General features: G+C 37.4%; 1 protein-coding gene across 2 annotated transcripts in view; it reads left to right on the forward strand.

Moving 5' to 3' along the window:
* Positions 1 to 8,220: 8,220 nt before the first annotated feature.
* Positions 8,221 to 25,052, forward strand: part of RAB28 (RAB28, member RAS oncogene family) — a 71,718-nt gene continuing 54,886 nt past the window's right edge. The window contains exons 1-3 of one of the 2 annotated variants that reach the window (XM_087828250.1): positions 8,221 to 8,467; positions 13,050 to 13,146; positions 18,264 to 18,352. In XM_087828250.1, coding sequence (XP_087684376.1) covers positions 8,393 to 8,467; positions 13,050 to 13,146; positions 18,264 to 18,352 — 261 coding nt within the window. In that variant the 5' untranslated portion in view covers positions 8,221 to 8,392. The remainder of the gene's footprint in view (positions 8,468 to 13,049; positions 13,147 to 18,263; positions 18,353 to 25,052) is intronic. The other variant, XM_087828245.1, reaches the window with a different exon arrangement.

Genomic DNA, 25,052 nt, shown 5'->3' on the forward strand with positions numbered 1-25,052 from the left:
CACTGGGGATCAAACCCGCAACCCGGGCATGTGCCCTGACCAGGAATCAAACCTCCATCTCCAGGATCATAGGCCGATGCTCAACCGATAAGCCACACCTGGCCGGGCTCCTTAACCACTTTTAAGGTTTCTTTTGCTCCTGGAATGCTTTAGTTTTCAAGTAGGTTCTGAGATAATGTTCTATGCAACGTTAGTTCTATATGATATGAGTAAATATATATTACTTTGGTCAAAGAAGTTTGGGGGTAAAAAAGTCCAAAGAGATTGTTTACTGCCCCAGTGTGTGACGTGTTCAATTGCATTGTCACTTTCCAAAAGTGGGGGCACTATAGCTGTTTCCAAGCTTTATTTGAACAGCAATTCATGGGACCAGTGTCCCAAAGAACTCGCTTTTGATGATGGTATCCCAAGTTAAGATAACACTTTATAATAACATTGCACTTGTCTGAATGTCTTAAACCTAATTTTAACAACACAGATAAGCTCGAAACCCAGATGACACAGCTAAGGGCCATCACAGGCAAAGCAGTTATGCTATAGAGGAGAGCTGGGTAAAACGAGGTTTCAGAAGGGATCCGGGTGCAGGATAGGATGTTTTAGAGAACATCTGTGCCACTGACAGGCAAAGAATCTGGAAACCCATAGTTTTCTTAAAGTCACTGAGTTCTCTATGCTGGTTCTTAATGGTCAGGGAAATTCACATCCCCAAAGCCCCATAATCAAGTGTCAAATAATATTTTGCATTTGTACCATAACTTCCATTTTTTCAAAACATTTCATATTACCTTCTTTAACCAGGCCAGACTCACTGGTAAGTTGTGATAGATCTGGTTTTCACAGCTGTAGAGGTGATTTGAGAACTCTCCTGCTTTACAAATTTTTGGTTTTGTCTGGAGCTATGCTTTAGGAATCAATGAAACACATCCCCAAGCAATGAGGCAGAACTGTGGGCAGCTGGGAAATTGCAGCGCACACACCAGTCTGCGGTTCTAAGTAAGTGGTTTTTTTTTTCTTTTCAAACAAAGGCTCCTACATGATTATGAAACTAACAGGTTTTCTATATTTGTGGAATCTACTTATCCCAGGAAAAAGTTCTCATCTGCCCACTATAAAAAAGACTATAGGTAATTATTTAGTCTTTTGCTGTCATTGATGTATTTTTTTCATGATTAAAACACAGTCATTCTCACTGTAAAAATTGTATACACTACAGAAATCTATAACATGGAAAGTGATAGTTTTTATAATCTTCTTGCTATTAATAACTTGCTTTATATTGCTCTAGATTTACTTTTCCTACTTAGTTTCTATCAACCACATATGTATATATTTTATAATTTTAATTTAAGAATGACATACTTACAGAAAATTGCACTAATCTCAAAACTATATCTTGGTGAGTGTGGACACACCCATGTGGCTACCACCCCAGTGAAAACACAGCACAACAGCGGTAGTCTGAACACCTCTCTTGTGCCCCGCTCTTCATCACTGCTCTCCTCTTCCTCCTCAGAGGGGGCCATCGCTTTGACTCTGACACGAGAGTAACTCCTTCATTTTCACTGCGGCATAATGTCCTATTGTGTGAATATACCACAGTTCAACTGCTGATGGACATGGGTTGATCTCAGTTTTGGAGGGTTATGGGAAATGCTGCTGTGAACATTCCTGTGCATGTCTTTGGCTGGATCTTGGCTGCATAGACACTAAGAAATGATCCAGCTCCAGTGGATGGTGCCAAACAGGTTACTGAGGTGGTCACGAAACTTACCCTCCTACCAGCAGCACGTGGAAAGTTTAATGGCTCCACATCTCCAGCACTTGGTAATGTTAGTCTTTGTAATTTTAGCCACTCTGGTGGGGATGCAATGGTTGCTCATTGTGGTTTCTCCTTTGCATTTACCTCATTACTAATGGAATTACTAACAGAATTAAGGACTTTTTTATGTTATTGGTTATTTTGTGAAATGTCCATTCAAGTGTCACGTCCAATATTATATTGGGTTATGTTTGTTTTTTATTTAAATAGGTATCTTTTCCAAATCTAAATACAAGTCCCTTGTGAGGTATAGGTATTGAAAGTATCTTCTACCACTGTGGGGATTTTATTTTCTTAAAGATGTCTTTTGATAACCAGAACTTTAAAATTTTATTGTAACTCCTTTAATTAGCTTTAACCTTAAAGGTTGGTTTCTTTTGTGTCTTCTTTAAGAAATCTTCACCTGGCCCAGCTGAGGCAGCTCAGCTGGTTAGAATGTTGTCCCCATATGCCAAAGTTGTGGGTCTGATACCCAGTCAGGGCACATTCAAGAATCAACCAATGATGCAGAAATAAGTGGAACAACAAATTGACGCCCCCCCCCCCCCCGCTCTCAAATCAATAAAAAAATTCTTCACCTATTCCAAAATCATGAAAATATTTTCCTATGTTATCTTTCAAAAAGCTTTCTTATGTTTCATCTTAGCCTTACAAAATGCCTGGAACTGATTTTTTAATATGGTATAAGGTCGAAGGCAAGACTCATTTAGTTCTAAATGAACGTCCAGGTGGCCCAGGGCCATTTACTGAAAAGCGAGTATTCCCTTACTGCCCTGAGTGCCATCGTTGTGACCAATAAAGGGAAAAAAGTGTTAACTCTTGGAACTCCACTTATATATGTTGACCATATTCTCTGTTTTTTACGGTCCTTTCTGTATTTTCTATCAAATTGTCCTGGGGTAATTCAGTCTAGATATTGTCTTCTGATTTATCTTCTGCCTTATTATTTCTCTCTTCAACTGTGTCTAACCTGCTATTAAATATACTCATTGGGCTCACTTCAGTTATTATACTTTTTTACTCATAATTTCCATTTGGTTCTTTTTTATATTTTCAATTCCCTCAAAATGCTCCGTCTTCTCCTATAAACTCTTACACATATCAGCTGTTAAAAGTCCGTGCATTATATGTACACCTCTGTGGTGTACTTCTGTTGGCTATACTTTCTCTTCATTTTTAGTCACTCGAGTGACTGAAGGCTTGTTCCTCATATACCAAGGTTTTGACTGAGTGCCAGCTATTGATTATGGAAAACGGTGGAGATCATTTGACATCCCTCCAGAGAGAACCCAGCTTTGCTTTCGGTAGTTCACTCAGGGGCACTAGCAGCCTTGGTTCATCTTACTTCAACGAGGGACTGAGGGAACACAAAAATCGCCTTCAGCTTCTGCAGAGGTGATCTACTTCTGTTCCACTCCCCATTTCTCCCAGATGTAGCTTTCGGGATCTTAACGTGAAGAATGGGGACTGGTTTATGAACGCTCCCCCTCTGCTATGTGTCCTCAGCGCCAATGTCCGCTGCTCCTCCCAGCTCTGTGAGCCGGTAACCACTTACCCTCTGTCCATCCCTCATTCTAGTCTTGAATCTGCAGATACCTTCTAGTGAGAGTGGCCCCGAAGGCTGGCTTCCGGCCTTTGGGCCTCCTTCCTTTTAGCCCCATAATTCCTCATATCACAATTTGGAACTCTCTGATAACCTGAAACAGATTTTAAAAATATTATGTTTAGCTTTTCTAGCTTTCTCAATGGGAATATTGGTCCTAACCATTTAATCTGTCTTTGGTGGAAGCTTTTAAGATCCTAGTGGTGCTTTCTGCCACATGAATGTTTAAAATATTAGGAATACAAATGATCAGTATTTAATTTTTTGATTGAATTTCATTCCATGGCTAGATGAACTATTTCTCGTCCAGGTTATAAATATTTACCCATTTTTTTTTTTTTTTTTAGTAATGACTTCATCTAAGAGTATGTTTTACTTTCATTGAGTAAGAAATGAGATAGACATTCAGTTTGAAAAGTTAACACACAATGAGTAGCACCTCATTTTTTTCTTTGATTAGAAATATCACCTCTACTATCCACCTAATTGCTTCATATTTTAAGACCTCTCTAAATTTTTCTTTTGAAGGTATCGATTCCAGTGCCTGTCCCACATAGTTTTAATTATAGTAGTTTAATAATACTTTAAAAATCTGGAAATTCTAATCTCCTTTCAATACTTAAAAAATTAGGCAGGTACACTTAGTTTTCTATTAGATATTGCCATGGTCTGAACTGTGTTCAAAACCCCTTCTAGTTAGCCTGGGCTGCCATAACAAAACACTGGGTGGCTGAAATAACAGATGTTATGGTGACCCCAACCTTCTTTTTTTGGTGGTATCTTTTGATGGAGTAGTTTTTAATTTTAATGCAATTTTTTATATTATCCTTTATGATGAACTCTTTGTGTTTTGTTCAAGAGATCCTTGTGTATCCCAAGATAAGAGAGTCACCACAAAGAATTTACATTTTGATGTTCACATTTAGGTTTGCAATTGCACTGGATGTTTTTCTTGCTGGTGTGTGTGTGCGTGTGTGATGTAGGATTCCGATTTCATTTCTTTCCCTATATGGTTTCCAGCTATAACCTTTCCCCCTCTTATCTATTATCATATATGCTCTGTCATACATCAGAATTCCATGCACGTGGGAGTCCGTTTCATGGCACTCTATTTTGTTGCAGTGGTCCATCTGTCTATTCCTGAAACAATAAAAACACTCTATCTTAATTATTATAACTTTATGCAAAGCCTTGATATCTGGAAAGCAAGTTATTTGTCTTTTTTCTGGAACATATTCACTATTTTTGGATCTTTGTCTTCTGTATGCACTATTTCAAATTCCATGAAAAATTTTATTAGAATTGGATTGACTTTGTAGATCTTTTGGTAGAATTGCTATATTTTACAATACTGTGTTTCTGTGCATAGACATGGGATGTTATATTTCTGCATTTATTTAGTGTTGGAACAAACAGTTCAGGTATTTTTAGTCTTTATCCCATCTATCATCTGTTTTTTTAAATTCTGAATCTGAAATTTTTATGTTTGATTTATAAATTTTTGTGTTTCTCTCTATATTAGTTTCCTGTGGCCATTGTAACAAATTACCATAAGCTTGGTGCATGAAGAGAACATACATTTATTCTCTCACAGTTTTGGAGGGCAGAAGCCCTAAATCAGTGTTCATGAGACTAAAGTCCAGGTGTTGACAGGTGTTCTCCCTGGAGGCTCCAGGGGGCAAATTAGTTCCTTGCCTCTTCCCCCTTCTAGTGGCTGCCAGCACTCCTTGGCTAATGGATGCATCACTGCAGCTTTGACATCGGGTCAAATCTCCTCCTTTTTCTCTAAGGATACATATGATTGCAATTAGGGCCTACCCTGATAATTCAGGATAATCTCTCCATCTCAAGATCCTGAACTAAATCACATCTGAAGGATGCTTTTTCCAAATAAGGTATCATCTACAGATTCCAGGGATTGGGACGTGATAGTTTTGGGGCTGTCATTAGTCTACTACACCTCTCCACCAAATTGCAAGTTCCATAGAAGTAGAGCCCATGTATGCTTTGCTCACTTGTATGTGTGTCTTCATTGCTTAGAAGCATTGTGACATGAATTCTTGGCACACAGTAGGCATTCACTTAATATTTGTCAAATCAATCACTAATATAATGAATCATTCTGAAAACCTTTTAGAGTGGGGAAGTTCTGTTTTGCTCCAGAAGACACACCCAATACCATTAGTTGAAATTTATAGTTGGACACTTCAGCACATCTTAGAAGGAATATTCTAATAACTGGGCCATCGTCCAAGTTGCTTCATGAGGGAATAAATTCCTTGAATCTGGAGGTGTTCCAGCGAAATTTGGATTATCATGTGTTATGGATGCCAGAAAAGATATTTTTAAATTAGGTGGGAAATTGATTTTACAGAGAGCAGTCAGGTTTATCTTGTGTAATTACTTTTACTTCTTCATATCTAAAGAACCCTAATTTCTTGTTTGTAGAATTCTTCTCTAAGCATTTTGTTAATTTATTCATTTTATGAACATGGGAATAGATTCCCCTAGTTTATGGTCCTGCCTGGGTATTTTACAGGGGATCCACAGAGACACCTTTGTTTTCTGTGGATCAGCTCTATTTCTCTTTAGCATGGTAAAGCAATGTACAGGAAGCTTTCAATGCTAGCCAGTAAGGTACTCCACACAGAGGAATATTTATTTCTTTTTAATTTACAAATATGGCTTCAAGTCTTCAAATCTAATTTTCAACCTGGAATCATGTTATAGATATGTAAAATATGGTTGCTAACTTAATGCAACTGCCTTTTTATTTCATGTAGCAACACTGTTACAGAGATGAGCCCATATACAAATAAATAATGTCTCCTCATTGAGGCATTTGTTTGGGAAGTTGATCATTGGGAAATGCAAAGTTTTCCTCTAGATTTCCCTTCATGTGAAACTACACATGAAAATCAGCCCTATGACCTCAGCTAAATCTAGTTTTTGGCCAGAATAGTTGTGCCAGTTGGGAAATTTTTTGTCTTCAGGTAATGGGATACATCACTAAGTTGCCTTAGTATTACTCCCAATAACAAGAAGCCTAGAAGGTGGTCGGCCTAAGACTGAGCAGTTCCGAATATTATGTTCTCATTCAAATAATGACAGCAAAGGAAGGGAGGGGGGAATCTTTCCTTCTCCATCTCTCCTTCCTTCCTTTCTTTCTTTCCTTCTTTTTCCTATCAGAGAGGAAAATCTTTCCTAGATTTCTCGCAAAAGACATCTTCTCTCTCACTGGTCAGCACTGGGTCACATAACCATCTTCATTGAGGAAGAGTAAAAATGCAAGTTTCTGACACATTAACTCCCGTCATGGACAAAAAAGGGTTAAATCTATCTCTACTGGATACAGATTCCCGAAGCTAACATTTGCAAAGCTCTTTTCTTCTAATTCTCATGAACACGCCCAGGGATATAGGAAGGTGCTGCTGGTGGGGAGTAGGGAAAGGCTGGAACTAATACTGACTGGGTAGCTACCACTGTGGACCAGCACTGTCTAGGAAGGGAGAGACTGAGTGTCTGCCTAAGAAGCCTAAGGTGCCATGGCTGGAGAGCAGTGGTGTTCTAACACGGGGGGATGGTGAGGGTGAAAATCACATTGGTAAGTACCGAGGGCTTACTGCATGCCAGGCATTGTGCTGAGTTACTTTACGTTGATTACCACTTTTAATTTTCAACCCGTGTGAAGGAGGTAGGACCACACCTGTTGCATAGATAAGGAACCTGTGGCTCCGGGCCACACGTCAGCAAGTGCAGCTCTGTGATGAGAGCTCCAGGGCTTAAGCATCTTCATCTGTAAAACGGGATAATTCTACCTATTTTTCCGGTTCCCATAAGGAGTGAACATGTCAAGTAATTAACAATGAGACAAACATAGTAGGCCAGGATTATTATTGTGGATTTTATCTCACCTTATTAAGATTTTTTGTTATGTGTTTTACCTACCCTACTGGGCAGCCATTCTCAAAATTTTGGGCTCAGGGCCGGCCCCTTACACTCTTAAGAATTACTGTGAACCTCAAAGAGCTTTTGTTTATTTAAGTTACAGCTATCATGAATGCCTTGATATTAATACTAACAAATGTTTAAAACATAATAATAAGCACATGCTCCCTTAGCTGCCAGTGATGTCATACACCTCACGCATCCTCTGTAAATCTTCTCTGCATACTTGAGAGAGGATGAACATGGAAAAGGCAAAAAAAAAAAAAGGGTGTGCTACTATGAAAACAGTTACGACTTCATCGCCCCCCCCTTGGGTTCCGCGGACCACGCTTTGACAACCGCTGCTTCAGGGTTCGTGCCTGAAGAACGAACCTCGGATTCTGTGGTTCCAGCTCCAGGCCCCGCCCCTGCGCGCTCCCCTTAGCAACCCGCGTCCCCGGCGCCTAGAGACGGGCCCCGCCCCGCCGCCTCTCCTTCCCCGCCCGGCTTCCATGGCAACCACCGCGCGCAGCCCCGGCGTCCTCCCCCTCCCCCGGGCCAAACCATGCGCCTCAGGGATCTTCTCAGGGGGAGATGGATACCAGAGACCGACTGAACGGCTGCGAGCCGCTCGACTTCCACTTTCCTACCTAGTTTGAAAATGGTACCTGCCCCCCGCCCCTGCTCGCGGCCCCTGTGAGGGCGGCGCCGCGCCTCGCCCGCTCGCCTCGAACGTCTCCCCCGTCCCGGGCCCGCGAGTGGGCCGGCTCGGGGGGGCTCGCGGTGGGCGGGTGGGAGCCGCCTGGGGGAGCGCGTCCCACGCAGCGCGAGGGGCGGGGCCGCGCGGAGGGCCGCGGGGTGGGCAAGATGGCGTCCGGCGAGTGATTTGCCGCGGATTTCTCCAGCGGCTGCTGAGGCACCGGGGCGGGGGGTTCTGCCTCCACCGCCGCCTTCCTCCTCTCCCCGCCCCGGACCCCCTCCCTCCCTTCCTCCCTCTACCTCGGGGGGTGGGGCGGGGGCGCAGACCTGGTTCCCCGGACAGCATGTCGGACTCTGAGGAGGAGAGCCAGGATCGGCAACTGAAAATCGTCGTGCTGGGCGACGGCGCCTCCGGGAAGGTCAGTCCTCGAGCGGGCTCGCCGTCCACGCCAGCAGGAGCCCCGGCGCGGCCCCGGCGCCCGAGCCCGGGCCTCTGGGCCGGTCCGCGGGGTCGTGGCCTGGGCGGGACCCGGAGCGGGCGCTCGGTCGGGGCGGGGGCGAGCTGCCCAGCCCCCCTAAAACAAACAAACAACAGGGTCACATCCCCCTTCTGTGACTGCGTCGCACACTCCTACTTGTGCTTCAAGACTCGAGCCAGCATCGCCCGCCGGGAAGCTTTCGGGCTTCTCTCCCCGGGTGCCCGGCGTCTCCTCTCTTTTTGCTTTTCAGCCCGGGTCACTCTGCTCCTTTGCCCCCCCCCCCCCCCCCCCGGTTATCGTCTGCGGCCCCCACCTCCCTGGGCGCTCCCACGAGCTTGGCCCTGGAGTCAGGGGCCCTGGGTGAGAACCGGGGCGCCATCACCTCCCGGCCGGGTCATCGGAGGCAAATGCTGCCGGGTTCACGCCGCCTCTGTCGGGGGGTCGGGAGAGAGGCGTCGCCCCAAAGCCTGACGTGTGCAGACACGCTCGACGTGAGCACCCCGAGCCCTCGGAACGGGGGCGCTCCAGGCCGCGCCCTGCCTGCTGGTCGGTGCCCGGGACGCACCTGTCGGCTCAGGCGTCCCCCCGGCAGACACCTGCTGAGCCCCGCTCGGCGCCGGGCGAGGGCGGAGCGGCTGGCGGGACCCAGGCCGCCCCGCCTTGACGCCTGGCCTGCCGTGCGGGCTGGTTAAAGGAGCGGGAGCGAGGGGGCGTGGGGATGTCCCGTGGCCCGTCCCCCGACGTCCGAGGCCGAGGTTTTTGACCAGGGCGGTGGAGCCGCTGCAGTGGACGGGACGTCGCCCGGTGTTGGCTCTTTGGAGAGCTGGGTCTGCGGGGCTTGCCTGCGAGGGGCCTGACCCAGCCCCCGAGCCCGGCGTGCGGGGCCTGTCCCCGAGGGGTCGGTGACCCAGTCCCCGAGCCCGGCGTGCGGGGCCCGTGACCCAGTCCCCAAGCCCGGCGCGCGGGGCCTGCCCCCGAGGGGCCCGTGACCCAGCCTCCATGTTCATACAGCGAAGGGCCTCTGCCCGACGCCTTCCCACCTGTCGCTCCTGCCGAAGGCGCCGCCCGGGTTCTGGGAACCCCGCTAAAGTTTGTCTCCTGCTTCCCCCCCCCCCCCCGCCCTTCCCCAGCCGGAGCCTGTTTCCCGTTCCCCGTTTTCGGCCCCGCAGCTCCGCGCTCCCCGCGTGGTTTGGCCCCGGTTTCCTTGGAGACGGTCGCCCTGGGCCTCTTTTCCCGCGGTGGGCTCAGCACAGCGGCCCCTGTCTTTGGTTCTGAGATTTTTGAGTTCCTAGGGCCCTTGGGAAACGTGTCATTCATGTGCAGAAATCGGAGAATTCTGATATTTTGTTACAGATTTTTATTGCTGAGGAAAAGCAGCTTAATGTGCTCTGATTACCCTGAAGCATCTCGGGGAAGAGAACAACTAGGGGTCACTTTTCTTTATAAAGTGTTCGTTACATGAAGTTTCTGACGCTTAAAACAACTTTTTGAATGTATGAACTGCTTTAAACCCATCAGCATTGTTTCTAACACCCTTATTCAGTAAAAATTTAGGCTACATGTTTAGTTTCCCCATCATTCATATTTTCTTTTGAATGCCTTGTAATTTTTCATTTTCTAAAATGTTTATAGTCAAATAATAATATATTTCCTGTTTAACGTTATAACTGCAATCTATAACACTAATAATACACTTGTAAAAAGACAAAAAGGTGCCCATTATCCTGTAATTCCTTAAACTTTTATTTCCCCCAGTATTTATGTTATCATACGTGTACGCAGTTGAAATTTGTTCATAACTCTGTATGTAGGTTTTTTGTTTAGCCTGTCATACATGTGTGCTCGTTAATTTAGTGTGAATGGTTACGGCTTTTCATCTCTGTCTAAAACGCAGTGTAGGACAAAACATAATCTCTCCCCTTCTGTGTTGTTGAAGGACTGTCATTCTGCTTCAGGGGATAACATATTCTTTATGGTGCTTTACTTAGTTTCCGTTATCTTGACTCACCTCTTTTTAAACTGTAAAGACTTTTTCGGCCAGAAGTTTTCAGATACAAGCATCAGAAGCCTAACCTTTTATCATGATTCGTGCGTCAGACTGTTTTCTCCGTACCCTATTCACCTCTCAAATTATTGGCAGCAACCAACGGTGCCATTGTGTTTCTTTTCCTTTCCTTTTACGAATTCAGCCTCTCTTTTCATTCTAATTTGTATCCTGATTTAACTCATGGCCATTTTTCCTAGTATTAGTTTGTCCTGCTAGATCTAACTCAGGGCATTTTGATACATCCTGACAGAAGCAATAGATGATTGAGATGACCACCAGCAATTTCACCAAGAGAAATTTAGCTCCTCCCCCTAGTAACACATGTTTTTACTTCTTTCTTGTTTTGACTCATTTTTTATTTTTATTTTATCGCATATTTTTAAAGATTTTTTTAAGGCAAAATATTCTTTATGATGTCTTTTCAGTATTAGTAAGTGTAGTATGTTTAAAAATTGTTAGCAAATAGTTTACCAAAAACAAACAAACAAACAAAAATCAGCCCACAGAATCAGATAAAATGTTTCAGATATGGTGGATGCTTGCTCACTTTATAAGTGCTTAAGATGGATATTTATACCATGACTTGTGAGAAACTATTGGCTGTGGGCTGTGAGAAATAGCACCAAGACTATGTAATTGAAGAGGAAGTGCCTCCCACTGATTCGGTGGATCCTGTTTAATTTTTATAGTAATTACATAGAGTAATATTTTGTCTTCCCATTGAACTATACTTTTGACAGATTATACTTCATTTCACTTCAAACCCTAACTTTATGTTCTCCTAAAAAGTGTGAAGGTAGACGTTTCCAAGAAAATAGCCTTAGAATTGTTCTGAGTATTCATTAATATAAAAATATTGAACTTTGAGAATTTTAAAAGAAAGTGAAAAATTACCTTAAATGACATTATGCTGATGTTACATATGCTCTTTCTCTTTGACTTAAAATACTATTTCAGCCATCCATGTATTAAACATTTTGAAATAGCTATAGTAGTAGTGATGATAGTTATTTTTCTCTGGAACTCAGCCTCTTCACAGACGATTTTGTGTTCTGAGTTAAACAAGTTCAATGGCATAAATAAGTCTAAATGAAAAAAGGGTTTGAAAGTAGTATTTACCTTTTTAATTCTGATAGCTCAGTTTTTATAGTATTGTTATATGCTTCAAGGAAGCCAAATAAATTTTCATTTTGGTGCAGTGAGTTTATTTCTCATTGTCGAGCAGAACATCTTTCTTGTAGTGCTCAATAAATATTTGACCAGGTGTCTTAGAAATTTATTACAAATGCTGAGTATTATAAAAGAATTGGAGTTAGGGCATGCAGGTTGCCATTTGTGTGAAAAATATGTCTCTTGTGTCAAAAGGAATTTTAGGTCTTTTTAAAGGAATTAAAATTGGGTTGGGTTTTCTTTTGCACTTCTGTTCTTATGTCATAATTAATTACAATGAGCTATCTAGGAAACTGTATCTTAATTTTAAGTATTTTAGGAGTTGACATCTAATTTTAACTTTTAAAATAAAAGTGCTATTTTTCCTTAACTTTGGGAGTCTGTCTTAAAGAGCATAAGAGCTTCAGGAAGCTGCCTTTTTCTTTTATTAGGAGAAGTTTACAAATAAATACTGCATTTAAGATGTTCAGGAAGCTTGTGAGTTGACTTACTTCATTTGTTACCAGGATGATTAATTCTTCTTTTGCTTTGATAAGAAATGGTACTCTAAAAGAGAGCCCTAGAGTTTTGAGTACAACTTTGAGTTAAAAAAAAAAAAAAAGTAGATACTGTATATATCTGTTCTGGTTATAATATGCTTATGACTTTTAAGGTTCATGGGTGGAAAATATTTATTTTTGACTGCTTAATGTTAATTTTAAGAAGATCAACTCTTTTATTTAAAAGCTATATATTATCAGTCATTCTATAGAATTATTTTTATTTAACAGCTTTAATAGAAAAATTAAAGAGAAAAATTTGATATTTAATGATACTTTCCCGGGAGGGGGAAGAAAAGAAACTCAATAAACAGGCTTTCCCCTTCTTAATCATCTTTTATTATTGGTTTAGGGCACAAACTACTCAAAATATTTAATCTCAGAAATTCTCTGAAATCTGAATTGAACTGATATATGGATATATAAGATTCAAATTTTTTATCTTGATGCTTTAGTTTTTCCCTGTTGATAAATTTCAAATTCTAATTTCTAACAAGGAGAAGGAGCTTGACAATCAGGGATTTAAAGAGATCTAACTGATTAGTCTGTTGTCGCCACTGACAGGCTGTTGGCAAGTGAAGTTTACCTGGTGGAGTGTTAAGTCCCTCCTCCTCTTGTAACTGATTAGAACTGCTTGCTTAAGGTTGTTTGTTGGGTTAATGGGAGTATGGATATTAAGATTACTTAATAAGATTTAGTAATGATGTGATGTTACATTTCTAAAACAAAGACATTAATTTTGATATTATGTGCATCATTTTTTTAGACCTCCTTAGCTACATATTTTGCTCAAGAAACTTTTGGGAAACAGTACAAACAAACTGTAGGACTGGATTTCTTTTTGAGAAGGATAACATTGCCAGGTAAGAGACTAAAAGTATAACAGAAAATTGTGCAGATTTTACAGTAAGAGACATAGGCAGAAATGTGTAAAATAAATTTGGGGGCTGCTTCTACATGAAAACATACGTAATCAGTAAATTTATCTTAGGAAGGTTAATTTTCATCAGCATCTACCATAAAGACATTGTCTATGGGTGTGAGAATAAAGTTCATATATGAATACTTCTCTACTTTCCTACTATTTTTGACTACTACAGATTTTTCGAGGATAAACAATATAGTTGCTTATAAAATTTTAAAACGTTTTAAAGAAATCAAATGCTATACAATTATCAACAGATACTATATAAACTAAATGGAAAAGACTGGAAAGGATTATTTTTTTAAAATATTATTTTGATTAGCCTCTGCTTCAATTTTTTGTTTGAGAGAAAGTTGGACCAGAAGTATAATGTAGCTATGGAACTTCTGTGCTCTAATATGTGAATGCTGTTTTATGCAAGGCAGCATGAAATTGCTGGCATTTAATAGACCACTAAAATTTAGGGTCCCTAGGCACTCATAAAAATACAGTTTGAGCATTCAAGATGTTTCAGTTCACCATGCAAAGAAACTATTTAGATGCCAGTTGCAGCACATTTTGTGGGGAATACAGGGAAATAATAACAAAAAAAGAGTGGTTTCTGTTTTAAGTTAGTTTCTGAACAATTGGGGCTTTAAAATGCTCTGTCCATTCACTGTGATGGTTAAATTATATGTTTAAAGTATTTTATTAAAAGCAGTTTATCATGATTAACCTTATAAACCAGTGTGTCCCTCTCCTCTCTGAGGAAACCCATTTGAATAAAAACAGTTGCAAGTGTAGTGTCAGAATCATATGCTGGAATATGAGTGATAGTAGAAGGGGTTTAATAAAATCCAATATTATTGAAATATTTTAATCTCTCAAACACTCCCATCTCTCAGATAGCTTTCCATGCAAGTTTTAGAGCAGCTAATGAAAACTCTTGGTAATTGAAGGTTTTCTGCGTATCTTACTAGTAATATACTCTTATATTTGTGATGGTCTGTATTTATTTGGTTATCAATGAGAAATAAATTAGAAGATAGAGTTATGAGAAAAGAATTCTAATTTTCCATTATGGAGTTATTGTTCAGCAAGAGGTTTAAATGAGAAACATATGCATATTTAGTTTCATTTGTATTTTCTTTTAATGTATTCAAAACTGAAAGTCTCATTTTATTTTCATTCTCTTATGGATAGGTTACTGCTACATTCATAATATTTACAGCAGTCACTAATAGAATTCATGCACTATCACATACTATATATGCTGAAAATGTATTTTTGTAGCAGGTTTTTTCAGAGATGGCAGTTGTACACAGAGAACCTCAGTATATACTTAGTTATTGACTATTTTCTTTTGATGCTAATTAGCAAAAGCGCCATCTTTCTGTATCATTAATATTGTTAATTTTTTCTGAATTTTTAGTTCAAAGGCTTAAATAAAGGAGCAAGCACTTACTCAAACATTAAAAACATTTTGACTTGTTTTGAACATTTTATATATTTGGTACACGTGATGATTTCTGATCTGTTATACAATACTAACCAATTTTTAAATTTTGATTATTTTGCAGAAAATATTTGGTATTTTAGAAATCCAAATTTATAGTATAATATTTTAGAGTTAGAAAGTATTTAGGTTAAAAAATGATATTAGGAAATATATAGTCAGTGAATGTATATTTTAATTTCCCTGATTCAGTTTTATTTTGATGGGCAGAGTTCCAGAAAATTTTTTTTTTGAGATGGCAATTGGTTTTATGCTACTTAATGGACTCAAAATTATGGTAGAAATTTCAGTAAGAAAAAGTTGTTTTAATGTATCTTGATTTTATATAATTAATAGGTACATTAAAAAATAAGGTGAGTAAATTACAAAGTTCATAGTGTATCCTTAATATATGTTACCTTAATTTTAATTCATTGTAACTGTTAAATGTAGGATGATCAATATTTGTGTCATTTGCTTGAACATTGCAGGTAGCATTATTGGATTTATAGTAGAGCAGCATAGTAATCAAATCTAATATTTGTTAGTATTCCAGTAACTCATATCCATTCAGATTGTTAGTGGTGTAATACCTCCTGCCCATCTACTCACATTCTCTTCATGCATGTTTTCAAGGTCATTACTTTGCAAATACTCATCCATTTTAGTGTATTTCATGATCCGGTATGCTGTATAGTCTGGATGCAACCACTGTGCAGATTTTACTGCTTAAAATAGTGTATCTGTTAGTCAGAGATTCTGCTGATAGAGCTTCTTAAGAGCCTTAGTCAAAATACTTTCAGGAAGCTTGTGGGTACAGTCCAGTAAACAGCGTTCTACTGTGAAAAGGATTTCTAAGTCTTTAGTACAAGAAGTGGGCAGACTTGTGTTTTTAGTTCCATCTTGACTATGCAGCACTTTAAGTAAGGTTAACCAAGGCACCAAGTGTACTTTTACAAGGTCACTGTTGAATCCTCTTTGTGGCTTTGATTCATACCAAAAGCAACTTACCTGTATTTTGTCACCTCATTTATTTTATTTTATTTTTTCCCCTAGTTACATGTTATTTCTTACAGAGGAGCAGGAATTTTGTACCATTTTGCATTTGGGATTAGATTGCTGACAATTTTCTTAATGTTTTTTATTAGTTAGAAAATTATATAGATTCTTGATTTTTAAAAATTTTACAATATTGGTTATTTAAATATTGGTTATTTACATAGCTTTATAAGTATGCCATTTTGAAAATATACTGGGGGACTTCATGTTTATGGCTGCAAAAACTTAAGTGAATGTTGATTTGAATTCCATGTTTATGCGATTTCATTTATTTTTATTTTTATTTTTATTTTTATGTGTTAATAAGCCTCAAGTTCAAATGTGGAAATTAAAAATATATTTCTAGATAAATGAAATAACTATAAAGTTAGTATTTGTTGAGGTTATAATGATAGTAAAAGACTTTCTTTTTGGCTAGCATTGTATATTAATGAGTTATCAGTAATGCGTAACCGTTTTTTATTTCTGAGGCACTAGAATATGTATGTTAAGAAAACAAGCCAACCACAACAAACTGTTTATTTGGAAAGGTATGGATTTAAAAAATACCCTCAACACATAAATATAAACCACTTAGATGGAGACAATTGAATAAATGATTTAGATTCTTCAGATGATTGTCATCAGAATTTGAAAACATGTAATGGAGATCATGTTCCTAAAGTTATAGTTGAAGTTTCACAACACTTGATTCAGATGGGATCTGAATATCAGATCTTAAAGGAAGAAAGCTTCGTATACCTTAATATGAAGTTAAGTGATAGGTTTTATTATCCTTGAAAAAAATGGTATTAGGTGCCTTTTATTAAGTGCTGCCTAAAATCTTACTCTAAAAACATTAATATTGTTAAACATTGATTGTAAAGAGTTTTCCAAGTAAAATGGATGGAGTTCTTCCCGTTTACCTAAGGGCGTCTGAAAGTATTTGATATAATTCTGGTTATGTCTAGCCCTACCTTACCTGCTTAATTTGAGACAGCATCATAGGGGAATGATTTCAGCTTTGAATCTTGAAAATTTAGATTTTTAACAAATTAGGTTATACGAGTTGTTGGACAAGCCTTAGTCTGTGACATTGTGGTTTTCGTATTCACAGAGCTTTAAGAACGTTTCTGTCTTTACTCTGTGAGCGTTGAAAGTGTGTGTATGTGGGAATGATGACGGGTGATAAACTTCAGTAGCTCTCATTAATGCTAATGGAAGTTCCTCATGTAAATCCTCTGCATGTTGGCAGATGGAACAGACCTACATCGAAATAATGGAAAGATTGTAATGCAGACCCAACAAAACTTAGAGTTAAGGGCAAAACTTGGCTGGTTGGTCCAGTGGCGTACTTTCATTTGCAAAGTTGAATAGTGTGACTAACATTCTCTGATTTTAGTGTTTTACATTGGTATAAAAATTTATATCTTTATAGTCCTTTTTAATTTTTTGTTTTTATTTTTGAAGTGAGACCATTTTTTTAGTTTCTGAGTTTTTATTTTGAGTTTTCCTGATTTGCAAATCATTCAGGAAGATACATTTTTGGTGAGGGAGCTTATTTTGAAGGTACTGAGATTTTGTCTACCTTTGGAGAAAACTGCATGATTTTGCTAGGAGAAATAGTTTGAAATGTTAAACAAAAAGCATATTGAACATGGTCTTCTTTTAAGTCATGAATTGTATTGATTAGAGAGAGTAGCTTATTATAAAATTTTCTATCAACCAGATAATTTGCAAAATGAACAACAAAAATTTAAAGATTGCTTTGTAGTTTAGAATGTTTTTACAATGCTTGTGTGTGGAAAAAGGTTTGATACACTATTTTATGAAAGCTTTGAAGCCATATAATTAATGCTTTGAACAGGTATAAATGCATCATAACATTTAGTGATACATGGGGTGTGTATCCTACCTCACTTCTGAAGAGGGTAATCAAATGTGTTTGTATTTTCTAAGTTAAATTTGAAAACATGTAATTTTTTATTATGTTTATTATTGCATATGATATTTGTCATTCAGATTTTAAAAATTCATTCATTTGAGTTGAAGGTATGGGTCTATTTTTGTTGTCTTTTATCATTCTGTGGGTTTTAGAACCTTTACAGTGTGGAACTTAACAGCACAATTTATTATATGCAATAGGGTAGGTTAGTGTATAAAGTTCAATTTTTATTTTAAAGTGTATTTCTTGCCCCAAGTACAAATGCTTTATTGTTCTATTTTCTGTTTAAGAATTTTTTTTTAAGGTTTAAGAAATTTATGAGTTAATGCTTTCTTTCTTTTCCTTTGTTTGGAAGGTAATTATAAATGTGGTTCCCTGGAAATGGAGTAAAACTATAAACCTAAATTTCCACTATGATTTCTTTTGATAACATTACTTCATAGTTCCAAATATCTGACTACGTGAGTCTGCAGAATAAAAGGCAAATTAGGCTCAGGGTTTCTGATGGTGATTTAGTGTTCTGTGAAACTGGATTCAGTTGTTACATTGTTACTTAAGAATTTTGTATTCTCATTTTTGTATTTTTTTTATATTTTAGGAAACGTGAATGTTACTCTTCAAGTTTGGGACATAGGAGGGCAGACAATAGGAGGCAGGATGCTGGATAAATACATCTATGGTGCACAGGTATGATATGAATTCTGTGATGGCCTCGACCCTGAAAGCACCCCTCTCACACACGTGACTGGACACATGCTGAGGTGGCCTCTGACATGCAGAGGGGCTCAGGTGCACTTGTGCTGGCGCTTTGGCTCCATCTTCCCCAGGCACCGTTTGGGGCAATTGGGTCGGGACTGTGTGACTGCTAGTGGCTTTCACGTGCTACTTGTAAGAAATTATCGTCAGCAATTGAGTAAATGTAGTGATAATGGATACTTTAATATTTATTAGCTGGTGTCATAATAGTGACTGCTTTCAAAATACATAAGCTGAATGCATGGAAAGTATAGAAAGGAAAAATTTAATTCCATTTTAAGTTGTGGGGACAAAAAGCATATTTATATGTCTCTGTATTTTTGTGCTATGAACTAGTCTAAATATTTATAGTTCTCCAGATTTAATAGATATGTCAATTATTGTACTAGAAAACTAAGTATGACTAATTATATGTATGAAACACATACACTATTTTAACATGGTAGTGATGTCTTTTCAGAAGAAAAATGTATATATTATATAACAAAAATTATTTGACAACGAGCTAATATAGACATAATTTATGGTTTTAAACTAAATTATTGTACAAATAGGAAATGTGCATGGTAGTAGTATACTTTAAAAAGTTGTAATTACGGACATGCTATTAATTTTTTATTTTTCTTCCACTTTTAATCAGTGTGTCTCTTTCACATCACCATGGGGCGTTGGGGAGTGTTTGATCTTTTCAGTGCGAGAATCATAACTTGGTTATGTGGAACTGTGGTGTTCATAAGAAATGCATCTAGGAGGTGAAGATATACCATTAAGCACTCTCCTTCATGAAGTTTGATGATTGTTAAATACCATTGCTTTAATTTTTGATGGAAAATAGATTCTGAATTATTTTCTAACATGAATTAGGCTCATAGGGTTCTGAATCATGTATAAAGGCCCTACTTTTGTTTTTTATATTATTGATACATTGATTGGGCTGTTAGGACTCTTTCTTCTTTGCCTTTTCTTCTGCATTGTTCTTTGTCTCCTGAAAAGTCTCTCTGCTCACTTAATATTTTCTTTTATTGTTTTTGATTTTTTAATTTAAACTGATTATATTTAAAGTGAATATTTAAGCTAAAGAAAAATTGTTGAACAGAGATTTGTGGGCACTAGCAGTCCTTGTTTCACTCACATGGTTGGTAAAATGGGATTTGAAAATAACAATCTCTTTCCACTTTGGTCCATGAAGATCCATCTTCAAGGACACATATTGGATTAAAAAAAAGAAAATTAGATTAGTCAAGCTTTTTATGATTTTGATTCTGAGTGTCAAATAGAATATCTTTTTATGGTTTATAGATATAGCTAGAGTTAGTGGAGAACAGGAAGATTTTATGTATCTCAGCGTAAATATAAAATTCAATTAATAAATTTATTTAAAATTTACGGGAATGTAACATTCATGTATTGGATTCTTTTAATTTTACCATATGTTGAATAATTAAAAAAGTTATTGTTTGATATATTTAAATTATTTAAAGTTTGTTAATATTATAAAATGGTATTATACACAAATTAATATTGATGTGAAATTCACATAATATAAAATTAACCACTTTAAAGTATATATCAGTGGCATTTAGTACATTCACAATGTTCTATGACATCCCCTAAAATCACTTTTTGTATAGTATCTGTTTTATGCTATTACATATGTGCTTATAATCAGTAGGCATTAGTGGGCAAGTTTGTAGAAATTTCCATCTTTTTTGAGAGCACAGTACTTGAGTTTAGTAAAATTTCTCTGTTCTCTTCTAATGTACCTCTTATCTTGGGAGGAAGAGAAGGTTGTGTATTTTTTTAGAACTTGTTATGTAAGATTTCTATTTTGAAGGTACATGTCTTTTTCTCATTGATGGTGTCTTATTTATATTTTACAATTTCTGTGAATGTTGTGTGCATACACCATGTTTTATTAAATAATATAGTATGGTATTTCTAAGAAGTTCGTGGACACTTTCACAAAATTGTCTCAGGAAACTAATCATTCTGAGATGATAAAATGAATTGTCATAAATTAATGATAATATAATAAATTTTCTCTGCTTTCCAAAGACTCTAAGTTAAATGCTATGTAAAATATATAAAGTACATTTACCAGTGATTTCTTTTGTTAAAATATGTGTAAAGTTTTTATTCGGGTCAGAGAAGCTCTTATTACAATTTGCTACCGTACATTGGGGGAAATGTTACTTTTCTAAAACAGTGCTTTCAAATCATTCTAATAGCATTTTAATATATTTATCAACTTTATATTATATCATATAATTATTCTTCAAAGTGGGTCAATACTGTTTCTAGAGTTGTAGATGCTATCTATTGCCTATCTCATGAATAATTTGGATTTTAGTGCACAAGTTACAGGATAGAACTCTTCCATAAATAATACTTTGGTGAGCTGTTTTGAGAACATCAGTTTAATGTATTGTTAGGATTTTGTTTTAGGTTCTCTAGCCTGTATTGGGTATAGAAAGAATTATCTTAAACTCATCAGGGCTATTAAGCTAGTGAATCTGTTTTTTAAAAAGCTTTTTAAAAACATCCATGGAGAAGCTTATTTACTGTCTGGTAATTAACTTAGTTTCAAATAAAACTGATTATTTTACCTTCTTCACCCCCCCCCCCCCCCCCCGCGCCCAGTAGTATTAAACTTTAGTAATAGCCTGTTGAATAATAGTGTTGTTTGAAACAAAATTGAATTGACACCCAAGAAAGAATTAGTGAGATATTTTGACAAGAACTAGTTCTAAGAATTGAAGTAAATCCCAGTTAAATTCCCAGATTTGGAATTACCTTCAAATTTTCTGGGAGTCTTCAGAAAGATGTTATAGGCTATTTTTCATAGTGGTTACGAGCAAACACACAGTTCCTAGTGTTTAGTGCCCCGTAACCTGTGGCTAACAGAGGCTAATAACAAACCTCAGAGAAGGACTGCATGTTTCATTTTTGTAGCTCTTTCCATCCTGGAATCTAAGTGGTTTGCAAACACTGCTCTACTGAGCATAAGCTCAATGAAGTATAGTCATTTGTGAGGTAGAACATAACTAGTATTGTGTGCCAGTGCCCCACACAGTTGAGCCATCCTGTGAACCACCAACAAAAGGATTTGGTGTCTGTATGACAACTGGGGAGAGCTCACATCTGAAAGCTGGACATCCTGAGACCCTCTGCTCTTTTTTCCTAAGAATTTTTTAGTTGGATATTTGCCAACTTATAACTAATTATATTTGGAGACCTCCCTTGCTTTACTATTTCTTCTTACAGGTTGTACTTATTCAGTAAAGTATATGTTGTTATGACTATTGTATAACCTATATGATTTAATTTATTCCTATATATAACTAAAAAGTAAAGTACATTATTCATCATACATATCAGGGAAAAAAATTACTTACTTTTTGAGAATAGGGGACCTTTCATTTTTGGGAAGGTTAAATTGTGTGTGGACTGTGCCGTATTAAATTTTAGAAGTAAATCTATGAAATACCTTCCAAGATGGTTGTGTTGCCACCAGTGTTTGTTTCTGCAAGACTGCTACCAGTTATTCCTTTGAAAATGGTATCAATTTGATTTACTGACTCATCATGCTTATTAGGTATGGTGGTAAGTGAAATAGATGAAAACAAAGTACTATATGAAGTAACTTTTATGTAATATTTACGAAAAGTCTTGAAGTGTACAAAGAAAAGGGAATTGCAGGGGGGAAAGTGATGTATTGAAAATGGAGGAGATTATTGTTGAAGAATTTGAAAATATAGAAGGATTTATTAAACTTGAAATCTGATTTCCAAAAGTCATGGCAGAAAGATTTAGAAAGATAAGGAGCACTTGTAGGGTAAATTGGGAAGAGGAAGCACAGGGGTTAGTATGGGGATAAAGACGTGGGAAAAGGGCGAATGGCAGATACATGGGTGGTAAAAGAGGGTATCAGGGACATAAGACACGGTGGTGGGCTTAGATATCTACCACATTACCAAGAAAATTATTTCTAGTAATCCCCAGTAGATTATTTTCAGGCTTCAGTTGTTAGCAAGATGTGTTAGATTTCTGAGGGAGTTGCATTTTCTTTTGGCTGAGAAGCTGATAGAATTCTAGAAGGAGTCAGAAGAGGTCTGGATTGGTCCACGTGGTGAGAGACTCAGCGCTTTGAGGGGCTTGTATTATAGGCTCCCAAGAGGTGAGTTCGTAGAGGTCTGGCTCTGGTGTGCGGAAGCTGGTGGGCAGAGGCCCTGGGAGCCAATGTCTGCTTGCTTGTATGAGCTTTTGTAGTTTGTGTCTTTCAAAGAATTGGTCCATTTCATTTAAGTTGTCAAATTTTAGCCATAGAGTTGTTTATATTATTCCTTTATTATCCTTTTAAAGTCTGCGGGATGAGTAATAATGACCCCTTGTTAATTTGTCTCCTTGCTCTTCTCCCTCCCCACTCCCTGCGTTTTGATAAACTTCTAGAGAGTTACCAGCTTTTGGTTTTGTTAATTTTATTTATTGTTTTCCTCATTTGAGTTTCATTGATCTCTATTGTAATTTTTATTTTTATTTATTTTCTGCTTACATTAGGCTTAAATTGCTCTTCCTCAGTTTCTAAAGTGGAAGCTCAGGTTATGGATATTTCTTCTTTTTCTAATATATACATTCAGTGCTGTACACTTTTCCTCTAAGCACTATTGCTATATTTCAAAAGTTTTGATAGGTCATGTTTTTATTAGCTTAAGATATTTTTTCACTTCTCTTGAGACTTCTTTTTTGACCCATATGTTATTTTGAAGTATGCTGTTTAATTTCCAAATATTTTGAGTGTTTCTAGCTATCTTTCTTTTGCTGATTTCTAGTTTAATTCCATTATAGTCTATCTACTGACATGCTTTGTATGATTTCTATTCTTATAAATTTGCTAAGGTACATTTTATGGTCCAGAGTGTAGTCTATCTTGGTGATTGTCTCATGTGAACTTGAGAAGGTATAAATTTTAATGTCATTGGATGGACTGTTCTGTAAATGTCAATTAGATGATGCTGATTGTTAGTGCTGTTTGGGTTCAGCTTACTGGTTTTCTGCTTGATGTAACAATTAATGAAAAGGGGGTGTTGAAGTGTCCAGTTATATTACTGGATGTGTGGATTTGGAATTCCTTAGAGTCATCTCAGTTTTGGTCTCATGCCTTCTGATACTCTGTTATTAGTGGTATGTATGGGAAAGATTGTTATGTCTTCTCGGAGAATTGACCCTTTTATTATTATGCAATCTTTATACTTTAAACAGTTTTCCTTATTCACAAACCTGTTTTGTCTGAAATTAATGTAGTGACTCTAGCTTTATTTTTATTAATGTTAACATGGTATTTCTGTATCCCCTTACTTTTAACCTGTGTCTTTATGGTAAAGAGAGTTTCCTGTAGGCAACATATAGTTGAGTCTTGTTTTTCATATGCTCAGACAATCTCTGTTTTTTAATTGGTATATTTAGATCATTCACATTTAAAGTGATTATTGATATAATTGGGTTAATATCTGTCATATCATGTATGTTTTCTATTCCTTATTCTTGTTCTTTGTTTCTTTCTTTCTCTGTTTTGGTCTTCTCTGCTTCTACTTTTTTATTATTTTTTTACTTTTACTTTTATCTTCTCTCTTAGCCTATCAATTTTACTTAAAAATCTTTATTTTAGTAATTTCCCTAGAGTTTGCAATACAGAATTTTAACTAATCTAAGTCCACTTTCATATAACACTATGTTGCTGCACATGTAGCTCAGAAACTTCATAAAAGAATATTCTCAATGCATCCCCCCCCCAATTCCTTATGGCATTGCTGTAATCATTTCCCTTGTCCATATGCTAAAATCACTTAATACATTATTAATGTTATTAGTTTAAACAACAAACACTTGTTTCTTCTCTGATACTCTACCTTTCTTTATAGAGAACTGAATTTCTTATCCGTAATATCATTTCCTTCTCTCTGAAGAACCCCTTTTAACATTTCTTACAGGGCAGGTGTGCTGGTTATGAATTCCTTTAGTTTTTGTTTGTTTGAGAAAGTCTTTATTTCTCCCTCACCTATGAAGGATAATTTTACACAAGAATTCTAGATTGGATTTTTTTTCAACACTTAAATATTTAACTTCATTCTTTTCTTACTTACATGCTTTCTGACAAGAAATTCTCTAATTCTTATCCTTGTTTCTCTATAGATAAGGCATTTCCCGCCCCCCCCCCCCCCAGCTTCTTTCAAGATTTTCTCTTTATGTTTTGTTTTATGTAGTTTGAGTGTAGATTTTTTTTGTTTTTAGTTTTTACCCTGTTTGGTGTTTTCTGAGATTCCTGGAACTGTAGTTTGATGTCTTTAATTAATTTTGGCAATTTCTTGGTCATTATTCAAATATTTTTTAAGCTCCATTTTCTCTCCTTTTTTTGGTATTCTAGTTATAAGTATGATACACCATGTAGAATTGTCCCGTAGTTCTTTGATATTCTGTTTTATTTATTCTTTTTTCTCTTTGCATTTTAGTTTTGGAAGTTTCTAGTACCTTCAAGTTCACTGATTCTTTTCTAGGCTGTTTTCAGTCTGCTGATGAGCTCATCAATGGCTCTCTTCATTTCTGTTACACTATTTTTGGTATCTAGCATTTCCTT

The sequence above is a fragment of the Miniopterus natalensis genome, chromosome 1, assembly GCF_054644295.1.
Source record: "Miniopterus natalensis isolate mMinNat1 chromosome 1, mMinNat1.hap1, whole genome shotgun sequence".
NCBI classification, from domain to species: domain Eukaryota; kingdom Metazoa; phylum Chordata; class Mammalia; order Chiroptera; family Miniopteridae; genus Miniopterus; species Miniopterus natalensis.